At 34.6% G+C, this 12,218-nt stretch overlaps 1 protein-coding gene across 2 annotated transcripts; it reads left to right on the top strand.

The window, feature by feature from the left end:
• Positions 1-378: 378 nt before the first annotated feature.
• LOC120342488 (uncharacterized) lies at positions 379-8,432 on the top strand. Of its 2 annotated transcripts, XM_039411329.2 has the most exons (3): positions 379-496; positions 1,022-1,596; positions 7,050-8,432. In XM_039411329.2, the coding sequence occupies exons 2-3, from the start codon at positions 1,035-1,037 to the stop codon at positions 7,292-7,294; spliced, it is 807 nt and encodes a 268-aa protein (XP_039267263.2). In that variant the 5' UTR covers positions 379-496; positions 1,022-1,034; the 3' UTR covers positions 7,295-8,432. The 2 variants fall into 2 exon arrangements, with proteins under 2 accessions (XP_039267263.2, XP_039267262.2); XM_039411328.2 differs by lacking the exon at positions 379-496 and having other exon boundaries at positions 983-1,596.
• Positions 8,433-12,218: the final 3,786 nt, after the last annotated feature.

Below are 12,218 nucleotides of genomic sequence, written 5' to 3'. Positions count from 1 at the left end.
CTCTATTTCATCAATATCAATATTATGAAAAAGCATTATCGCACATGTTCACATTATATGTTTCGTTGGCGTGGTAATGAACCTGCTTAAAACACGATGCGAGTTGACAAAACCCTTTGGCGGCTACGCAATTTATGACTTTTGACCCAACTTGCTAAGTGCCTTTCTTTCCACCTACAGTGTAGAGCAGTTGACAGGAGTATTAGCATCCGCAAGGTTGTCTGTGTATTTTGACACATTGTTAATAATTTTCGGATGCCGCATAGGCTTTTGAAGATGAATTTAGTTGTTTCAGGTTATATCACATTGTAGGAAAGATTTTAGAACCTCAGGGACGGTTTAATAAGCTATAGTGTTTTTTCTGTGTTCATCAAGGCATAATTAACTACCTAAAAATTAAGTATATATATTACAGTAATTCTACTAAAAACACTGTACCAGTGCAACAAATTTCGTAAAAGTTGTCATGGTTGAGAATATGGCTTCAGAAAACGTGGTATGTTGTTTCAAGAGATATTGTTTATCAACCGATTACGAAAGTTAAAAAATCTAGCATGTTCACTAAGAAAGCTAATATAGTAGTTATTCATCAAAAAATTAATCGAATTTCAGTCGCTATGTCAAATATTGCCATTGTTTTTTTTGAGTGAGAGAATCTGCTCCTTCACGTTTGTGCAATACCAAATAAGTTTTTACATGCAGCAATGTGTTTTTATTAGTTGTATATCTTTCTATTACTATAGTAAACGTCAATAATTATTCGAACAAACAAACCTTTCCAGCTGTCAGTCTCCTACCGAAATCAGTAAATTTTGTGACAGTCTCGTTACCGCCATTAATACGAATAGCAGCCATTTTGTTTGGTGTACTGAAAAATGATAACATAGCATTAGTAATTTTCTGTTCATACGTTTACATCTTAATAATACTCTTTGACGACCGTTGTTCTTCGGTACTCGACATTAGCGTTATTAAATATAGTTCCACATTTTCATGATAATTGTAATTTACGTTGTGTCAGACTTCTAATTCAAATGATGAATGACAAAGCCGGATTCGCCGCTGATATCAACAGAAACAACCAATATTTGCATGATGTTCCTGTAAATTACACAATGGAAGGATTTTATGAAGCGTTTTCTGGACATAATCAGTCTGCAAACTGCGAACGGGTTCTTAATATGAATAAGAATATTTCAGAGCGCAATAATCTGAATTCAAGTTTTTGGAAACCAAGTTTTTCTGATGAATTCGTGAATCACAATGAGGAAATTAGATCTGATTCCAGAATGTCATCATCAAGCTTCTCACACTGCACAAAGACTAAAACAAAATATGACAATCAGTTAAATACAGAATCTACAAATATGTTATTTCATCAAAAGACATCAGAAACATCTGTCCCGTGTTATTCTCCTGGTAAGGACACGTTAAAATCATTTAATGACAAATCAAATGAATGGCATCACAACGAAGGACCAATTGGTCGACTTGAAAGAGGGAACGACTATTTGAAAACTACTCAAACCAAGAAATCGTCGAAATCGAATTCAACTATAATTTACCCGTGGATGAGACGAATTCACTCTCAGCACAGTAAGAGATTTAATTTGCTTCGATGATATTATGTTCAAATCATTATTGCTACTTTATGTCAAGCATCCATGAAGACCCCTCTTGATTGGACGATTAGATTACAATTATCTGAGTTGTAGGTTTGTCGGGTTTGATTTGAGTTCCACAAATAATAATCAAGACTACTGTGTAAATCATCAATTTGCTAGAAAATATCCCCCACGCCATCGAATGGAATAGACGCTATTTTATTGATTGCAGTATTTTTGCTCTACTTCAAAGCCAAATATTTTTCGAATTTACGCCAGCCTCAGTTTTTGCTTTCTTTTTCGTTTCACAAATCTCTCTGATAAAAGTTCCAAACAAAATAAAGTCACTGATAAACGTGAAGGCGCTCTTTTTTATAGATACATCTCGTCCTTCCTATTTGGCATTACCTTCATAATTTATTACACCTCGGTTCAGTCGGTTGGCATATATATATATATATTGAAGTACAGATTTTGAAAATCATCACGTTATGAAACAGTTACTGAATTGAAAAATCATCCTAAAATATCAGTTTTGATGAACGTTATCAAAATTATGATGCTTATTATGAAATATTCACAACATCAGCTTATCTATGTGACTGTAATTTTACTAAAGTCACTATACTAGTCAATAAAACAAATAAATGTACGCTGAAATGTTTTTTCAAATTTACAGTTTTATTGAACAGAAAAATTAATTTTATAGGAGCATAAGACAGTATTAACAATTTCTATCACCCCTGTATATAAAAGAGAAGAATAAGTTGATTTATCGAAAACAAAATACAGTTGAACACTATGTACAGCAACTATATATTGTACACTGAGAAGACACGTTTTGCTGCTTTTTTCAACGCCACTCTGAGTCCCATTGGATACCAAAAATCGATAATCAAAATATTCTTCGAAATGCTATCATTTTGGGATTCCGGAACTCAAACTTTTTAATTTTTGTCACTCTCTCGGACCCAAATGTATATATTTTAATCTGTTATTAACCATCTTTAAGATCGTATGTATTAGATAACTTATGCCAATTAGTCGCAATCGTCTATATCTATGCGAATCTTATCAGGAACTAATTAAAACCAAATCAAATGTATATAATTCGACGAGTGGTTGTATTCAATTTGAGTCACTATATTAAGCATATGTGTATTTATTCAATATTTACGTTTTCTGGACTGTAATAGTAAGTTTTAACGTATAAAAAGTGGTGACCATACATTTGAACCCATGTGTATATCCGCGGGTTTAATCAACACGCGGGTGCTGAAACCTGTGGGTTAGGGTTAGTATGGGTTCAAATATCCGCAAAACAAAAATTTTTTCCATAGGTGCAATAGTATGCAGGTGCAATTGTCGTGGGTTCAAATGTACGTTGGTTCAAATGTACGGGAACCATAAAAAGTCAGTCCATTATGCATTGTTTATCAATAATGTATATAACTATTATTGTAAAACCATCAAGGCTAATCTACGAACTACGATCAATTAAAGTAGGTGGTCGTTTAGATCAGTGGTTCCCAACCTTTTTTTTAAGCGACCCACATTTTTGAAAAACAAATTTTATAAAATCTCGCGACCCAGGGATATAATCAGATAGTAAACATGTAGTGCTTTTATGACTGCAAAATTAAAAGACTAATATAAAACAATCATTTTTATATGACATTTACTTTCCGAAAGATGCGCTTGTTAGCAATCAGCTAGTTTTTGAAATCGTTGCTTGGGTTCACTTGAGAAAAATAGATGCTGCTAAGTTTTTATGCTGTGATACTTATCACATATACAATTACTGTTCTGCAACACTTCAATACAAATATAAAATATACGATAAAATTTACTAGAAAATGAAATTGATCATTCTTAAGTTTTTGTTGCAAAAACAAGCGACTCGAGATGATTTTCAGGCGATCCAGTTTTCGGTCGCGACCCATAGGTTGGGAAACACTGGTTTAGTTAGATGATTGAACGAGTAATATCCAAATGCAGTTTGGTGTGTTATAATACATTGAATTTTCACCATACAATACATAGTTGTGAGAAAGTGGGCATAGTACAACACATGATATTAACTAAGGAGTTTATTTTATAATTAAGTCTCATTTTATTTAGCCAATGAGTATGTTTACTAGATAATGTTCCGAAATAACTAGAAAATCATATCAATCTGCCCCTAGAACAGCGTTTCCCAACCTTTTTTGGTCGCGGACTATTTTCTCACCCGTTTATTGCAACCTGTGCGAAGAAGCAATAAAATCAAATACAACAGAATTGTAACGAATTTCAAAATCGAAAATTCGCCGCAATTACGCGTTCGTTAAAAAGAGCCGACTTTTTTAGTGTATAATTGGCTTTCTGTCGCACAATATTCAATCCAATGTCTTTCTATATTAATTTAATTGTGTTCATGGTAACTCGCGGTTGCGTGGACTTACCTCAAGGTGAAAGCATTTCTTCTTTAAAATGCCAATCGGCAATCTGTGAACACACTAATGTGAGACTATATTGCCCGATTATATTTAGTTTTGTTACATATTTTTGCGATCGTGCAAATTTGTTATCGTTGTTAGAAAAATCTCACTATCTGTTATAAATTTCCAGAAAGTAGAACTTGATTGTATACGTATACTACGGTAGCACCCGAAATTTTGCCTTTTGCAATGTCTAAAAAAGCGTTTTTAATCGGTCGCTGACCATCATAAAACGAAACTTATGGTGTTCTCCGTTTTGTATTGCCGCTTTTCAATTTGGAAAATTCGGGTTGCCACCATTTATCGACGCGTGTGCCGACTTGAGTGTTTTCGTCGAAAATTCGTGAGTGAGTTGTGAAATCCAATCGTTTGATTAGGGGACGCGCACAAGTGCAAGTGACCTGTCGCGTAACCTGTTACCAAATTTTCGAATATTAAATTGCTATTCTAATAGTTGAATATTCGAATATTTGAATAAATACGAGTAATTATTGACTCGATTAATGTTATGTGAATAAACTTGCTTTTTATGTTTTAAGTAAATTCCAACGTAAATCGTAAATTGGCTGATAGTTAAGTTCCGCAAAATCGTTTGCGGCTCGCACGAATTTCTGGCTTGTTGCGGACTCATTCAAACGCTCCGCGGACTCATTTGAGACCGCGGACTCGGGTTGGGAAACACTGCCCTAGAACTTTGAAGTATTTCATCTCTATTTCAAATTTTATATTCGCATTTGACAACTCGCATTTTCTTACATTTTAACAGAGATGTATACTTCATGTTTGAATTAAATAAATTTATTGATAAATCAAGAAGATAATATTGGGTGTAATTAATTATTAGATTTTGAATTTTGATAAGAAAAAATAAATTGTTGAAGTCCATGTTTAATAGATTAGGCAGGCAATTCTCATAAAATTATCTCTAATGAATATATATCTCTAGTAAAATATTTTAGTTACATAATTCGACAATGCTATGCGGTACTCGTCGACACTAACCTTGGGTGTCGCTGCTCGATAACCATTTGGCTCCCCGCGCCTTGTGATTGTTGAATTGTATGATATTGTATATGATGGATTTTTATGGTTGGAAAAATATACTTGACTTGCTGAATCGCGAGAATTTTTTTCTTTTAAAATAATAGCTAATTACATATCAATTAATACACGTACGCATCCTTGTTCGGAGTCAAAGTCACAAACAATTCCTATACAAAAGATTGTTCCTTGAATTAATTTTAATTCAGCAGGTTGCTCATTGTCCCAAGCTGCTACTTGGGCGACATAATTTAATTTTTTTCACACTTGGGAAGGAGCTGAAATTCACAACAAGATCAATATAAGAAATTTGAACAAAAATGGCGTCGCGTATTTCCTAGCATATCTGATAACGATTTTCCTTCAATTTAAAAGTAATGCCAAATTTTGCATTCTTCAAATTTAATTAATTTCCGATTAGTACCCAAAATGTGAACGATTTATTCTTATGATATTTGAAAGAAAAATGAAACTTGTCTATGATATTCAAAATTATTTTAATGGAAGGTCTATTACCTTCATACTAGTATTTGTTTTACATTAGTACGTGTCTTATGAATAGTCGCAGAACATTAGGTCATATTTTCGTTAAAAAATGAATATATAAATCGATTTGCAAGCAACTGAGTCAATATTTTCAGACGACAATGGAGGCCATTTTGTACTTTCAATTGTGTTGTGCATAAATACAACTATTTTATTTTATACGCAAAACACATCCTGTCTCATGGCACAAATAATTTGGTATAGTAATAAAATTGCATCAATTTAACTGTAATTTCTCAGTAATACAATCCTGTATACCAGGTATGAACAAATATAATATTGCCATCTCTGATATGGTAAAATTTTTTTTAAACAAAGTTCATGCATGGCCCGCTCTGTACTAGAATCATTGGAGGTCAAGTTTGTAGTGAAAGCAAGTTAAATTACGTTTATTTACTGAAGGTTAAAATATTCATTTGCTAAAACTTCATCTTGCGACTGAGTGTGGGCGATAAATATGAAAATATTTAAAATGCCATTATCAAGTTTGAGAAAAGATGAATTAACAGCGATACGCTCATCAATGGGGCACACCCCGAGACAAAAACAAACGAGTGATTAATGGTCTTTATAACCCCTCAATGAATGCCAGGCGTAACCTTTTGTCGAAGATGAATGGATGAGGGCTTGAACTCTTTTTTACCCCAAATTCTGGCGGGCGTTCAATTTCAGTTTCAAGTTTCCCATAACCTTGTGTTTATCGCACGACCTATTGAGTGAATTCAATAAATTGGCCAAGCTTAATAACGCCTCAAGTTTGTCGCGAACGTTCTGGCTAACGGTCTATTGCCGAAAGTAAATAAGTAGCCTACTTTCACCTCGAATTCTCCACGGATTCCTAATTTATTTGAAAGAGAAATTATGCAAAAACATGAAAGGCATGATACTATAGTGGGTGTCTCGCAAGGGTAATCCGACTCTCACATCAGAGCATTTCTAGTCCTACTAATTTTCCACGACTAAATTTAATGTGGAAAATTTCTTCGATAAATGTGTTTTATTACGATTAACGTAACTAAGGTATAAAGAGCTGAAACAAATATTTTGGACAATTTCATTGCAAAGACAAATTATTGAACTATTGCGCTTATTACCTTCATCCTTAGACAACAGTGGCGTATCTATGGTATGGCATCAGTGGCTCGTGCCATTGGCGCCTTTTGAACAGTGGCGCAACAATGGGCGAAACGTTTTAATCGTGAAATGTTTTCAATATAATATTTTCAGCAGTCGTTAAAAATTGTCTGTCAACGATCAAGAGTGCGAATTTCAAAATTTGTCCTGGGCGCCATTTTACGTTAATACACCACCATCCTCAGAACCTATATATATTATAAATATCCCTACATTCTATACAATGCGTCAATTTGTTTCTCAGGTGAGACTGTTGATCCAACAAAACGTACAAGAACTGCTTACACAAGATTTCAAACGTTAGAGCTGGAAAAGGAATTCCATTTTAATCGGTATTTAACAAGACGTAGAAGAATTGAAATTGCTCACTCACTTTGTCTGTCGGAAAGGCAGATCAAAATTTGGTTTCAGAACAGAAGAATGAAGTGGAAGAAAGATAATAAAATAAAGAGTTTAAACTCTATACCTCACATTAGTGGACCTGTGTAACAAAAACATATTTTTTGCTTTCATGATTTCCGAGATAGCTCAAAGTATAAGCGGAAATAGAAAGTAGTTTATCACTGTTACGAGCACCAAGTTGCCAACGTAAAATCATGCAGCACAGGCGAGATGTTTTAACAGAATTAAATAACTTGACGAGATTAATATTATTAGTCTTAATGAAAATGCTATTAGAATGTTCCTCACATATTTTTTAAGCTTTACTAATACAATATATTTCAACATTCCAACCTTGATTCGACTGCCTAAAATGCGATTGAATAGTGCAGAAAGAGTCAAGGGGAAAATGACAAACTTCAATCCAGTATGCCGTTCCTCTGATCGAGGTATGGTTAAAGATTCCAGTTCGAGCGGTCTTAATAAGTCAACTGCGTTGTGTATGATTTGAGTTAGTGCGTCCTCGTTATTTTCTGTGATATATATATATATATAACTTACACAATGAGCATATATACTCTTCAACTTACAGTATTTATGTGATATATTTCATATACATATCTGTCCCTACTTCTAGTACTGTACATACTCGAGATGAGATTTCTGTGAAGACATCTCAAATTCCTAAATCTGATGATTGTAAAAAGTGGAAACACTTAGCCGCCGTGATCAATTTTAATGTCACATATGTACTGTATGTCAGATCTGTCTGTTTCTCTATTTATGGGCAGCAATGCACAAAATGCAAGCAGGTCTCGTGAAATAATAGGCGGTCTAAGGTACATTCAACTTTCATTAATGTTATCCAATGTTGGTAAATGTTTCTTCATCCAAAGTCAAGAATGTGGAGAAGTTTGTCTACTCCACTAAATTAAAAAAAATTATTATAACTTCCCTATCAAGTATGATGTTTATTCTTCAATGCTGAATTTCTTGAGCGCCTTTTTGAAAATTTTCTGTTTGCTTGGGAAAATTTCCCTATTTGGTGCCAAGTCGCATCTAGCTGCGCACGTTAAAACATACTGCAGTTGATGGTGAATTTATAATGACAAACGTCTATTAAATACTTTTGGTGTTGATCTACCTACATAGAACTTTGGGGTCAAAATCTATCCAAGATTTTGAGCTAAACACTTTGCCGGTAAGAATTACACTAAAAAAACTCTATAAATAAAACTGAATTTTGTGATCGTTAATGTGTACTTTATGCCGCATAAATTTGGTAAACATGTAGGCCTAAAGAATAAAGGCAAAGGGTCAACTCTTCCTCCAGCTCTGGGTGATTTTGCTTTGAGATCCTGAAAAAAGAACTCATGTTCGCTAAACTCGGTTCAGCAGATAAATGAACTGCACAGCTCGCGAAATGGCAGCAAGTAGTGTCACAAACACTTTTGTGACAAATTGGATTCTATATAATTTTTTAAGATTATGGGCCTTTACTGCTTGCATAAAGTGGACTTCGTTTGCGAGACTCGAACTTTTAAAAGTCAACCCTGCCGAAATCGAACGCGAATTAGTACGTCTCGTTGATGACGTACAGTGTTTCCCCGAAAATAAGACTTGGTCTTATGTCCGAACTTTTCCGGACGGTATGACAACCCTACATCAGAATTAGCATATATGTGCTTTCAAACACTAGCAGATGTGTAGTTGATGGTTACTGCAGAATTAACAGTGATGGGTCTGTCACAAAGTATGAAACACAAGAAAAACGATGGATCAAATTTTCTCAACTGACCTGTTCTGATCTCTCCACGAAACTCAACGAAGACCTTCAATTTGAAGGATCGTTTCAGCCTTAAAGTTATGCTGAAATCCATGCAAACTTCAACCCACAGCCGGAAAATAACAATACCTGACGCAGTTTATTAAATCAAGTTTTTATTTATTTTTGACATTTTATTACAAGCATCATACACCAACTGAATGTTACATCAAATAACCGAAAAACGAAGTAAAGGGGTAGAAACTTACTCTAGAATCAGTTCTTCAAAGTCTACATTACATAAAACGTCATTGGTTGATCCGCTTGCAGTCAGAGCTATACCCATGCATTAGTATTTCTGTTTTACATTACATTATTGTTTCAATCTTTATGAAACTACGTTATGAAGAACTAGGATTAAATGTCAAAAAGGAGATTAAACACCATACTCGTGAATGCAAGTGCAGTTTTGCTTTTGAGCACCGTGAGGCGCCAGAAGCTGCCGCAAAATTATGGCGGGATTTCAAAACCATGGCGGCTGACTTTTCAGCTGCCACACACAAATGTCGTCAGGCGGGGTACCACCATTTGGGTTATATACACCTCAATGGGTACCACGTCAGCAAATTAAAATTGTGCTGCCACAAGTGACTATATTATAAGGAAGAAAAAAGTCGAACTAAGTTCGAATAAAATGAGGAAAAAATACATAAAATATCTCGAGGTGATCTGCTGTAACCAGCAGTCTAGATCGAGCAGATCTAGATCTAGCTATAAAACATCCAAAGTGGCAGCTCTGGACGCGTGAAGCTTTTAATTATTTAGGACTCGTTCTTCCTGCAGCTAACTCTTTTTGGACCTCCCACTATACGCATACGCGAGTTAAGTAGTTTTATTGTTTCCGCTGTCGACCATTTTATTCTAGTTTTACAGTATTTTAGCTACTACAATAAGCTAATGAAACTATACGGCGTTGCATTGCGTGCTAGGGCAGTGTTTCCCAACCAACGTCAGAATGTTTAGAAGACAAGTAGTTATATTTTACGTATGTATTACAAATATAATGAAAGAATGATACGAAATCCGATTTGTTTGAATTAAGGAACTTATATCTTCAGCATGAAGGAGTAAATTGCAAACGAGAATATCGGTCAGAGACCGAAGACTTATCGATCGAAAGTTAAGGGATCCCCCAGAACAGATACTGCGGTTTTGATTCATCCGCTCGTACCCCACAGCGACACCGTGTGTCCTATCACTAATTAACTAATAACTCGCTAATTATAATAATCATATAATCCATCCAAAATCAATAGGCTACTGATTCGTGATATGATGAATTCACATGCAAAATTTGAAGGAGATTCAACCTCGCTTTCGTGAGATCGCGTAACATACGAAAGTGTCGAACAGACAAACACACAAACAGACAAATACCTATCAACATACTTACCGATCTTAAGATCGATAAGTAATGAGACAACGCGACAAAAATCCATTCTGTGCAACGACAGTGCATGATGCGCCGTAACGTGCTTCGCTGAGCGACAAACTCCGTGGCGAAATTGCGAACGATTCCCCTGTTGACCGGGGAGATCATGAAATAAATAAAGTATGCTAAAATATCAATTAGTTAAGCACAGTTTCGAGTATAATATTTTATTTGAAATATATTTCACAAACATATATATTATACGCATATCATACACAGTAAATTGAACATTTGATTAATTGATAAACATCTTATCATCTTTAATCTTTCGGAAAAGGAGAAATCGGGTAATATTCTTTAACAGCCGCAATCGAATTTTTCACAAACTTATGTCGTAGCAAAAGTTTAAATGGAAAATTTAAACGACTTCTTCAGCAGTTTTACATTCAGTGACATTGCTTGAATTTAAATCTCTTTCTTGTTGTTTTTGTTCACAACATTTGCAAACAGCAAAACATGGAAGCATTCTCGTCTGCCAGTCTTCAAAGCAAAAAAGCAGACACCACAAGTTAAAAGCTATATTCACATTGTAAACCGCCGATAATCCAGATATAGATAATACAACAAATGCGACAATGTCGCTAAACATTGTTATAGGAGAAATTATCATCGACCTTTTCAATAGGCTGATGGATTTCTGTTGTAACCTTTGACCCCCGAATGATTTTCGTGAAGTTTTTCTGTGGCGAAATAACGGAATTACAAATAATGCCAGAGTGGAAATTTGAGTTTCAATTTGATAAAGAAGGAAACAAATCGTCATCCATTTTGAAAAGCAATTCAATCTAATTATATTATTCCGAATTCCTTCATATGTAATCGCAGTACTCAGAAACACATTGAAGAATACCATGAAAAATCCTTGAAACCGACTGAAATTATGCAACGCTTTCGACGAGAGGTGCTTCAGTGATGGTTCGTTGTGAAACATTGTCTGACGGAGCCACAGTATGAGATACTCCGACGTGAACACCCACTGTGATAAAAGCACGTCAGCTACAAAGACCGCACTGTTCAAATTCAGATAAAACATGAAGTCAACTACCATCTTAGCTAAAGCAAGGATACCGATGAAAACAAGTGTCAAATTCATTACAGACCGAAGATTCGACGCCAACAAAAAGTCCGTACACTTATCAAGTCGAAGCTTAAACAATCTTTTTGAAATAAGAACGTAGAACTGACAGAATGCAATGTAAATCAAAAGTATTGTAACAATTATATCCACGTAAAATTCTCCGTTGAGTATATCCTTAAAAGATTCAACGAAGATGTTGGAATTGTTCACAGAGCAGTTCATACTTGATTCCGTTTTTTTGATAGAATCTAGATTTCAGCAGCAAATCTCGATCTTGACTGATACTAAATGACACAATCTGTCAAAACAAATGAATTGGATAAATAATAAATTTTGGTGCCATGCAGACGAACGTCTAAATTATGGTAGCTCGCAACATAGATATAGCGTCTTCTCTGATGTCTTGTTCAAAGGGAATGTCGAAAAGCATTTCATAAAAACACTAAATTTTTATGATATTCATTATATTACACAGGAGAAAATGTAAAAAATACAAACCCATATACCCGGTATAAAATCTTAATTATTGAAAATATCACATTTTAATTGATAAGGTCTTATTTTTAAACATTTTTATTCGAATCCACAATTGCTCATTTATCGAACACACCCATTAGATAATTCCTGCTTTTCTTAGCCAATATAATTCATGCACTAGAATTCTCCAGTAAGCCTCAGTAATATCTTACGTTGTATG

Source organism: Styela clava, chromosome 3, assembly GCF_964204865.1.
Source record: "Styela clava chromosome 3, kaStyClav1.hap1.2, whole genome shotgun sequence".
NCBI classification, from domain to species: domain Eukaryota; kingdom Metazoa; phylum Chordata; class Ascidiacea; order Stolidobranchia; family Styelidae; genus Styela; species Styela clava.
This window is presented reverse-complemented; position numbering and strand designations above follow the sequence as displayed.

Coding starts and splice junctions, on each gene's coding strand:
- LOC120342488 (XM_039411329.2), top strand. CDS start 1,035: ATGATGAATGACAAAGCCGGATTCGCCGCTGATATCAACAGAAACAAC. Junction 1,597..7,049: donor ACGAATTCACTCTCAGCACA/GTAAGAGATTTA, acceptor TTTGTTTCTCAG/GTGAGACTGTTGATCCAACA.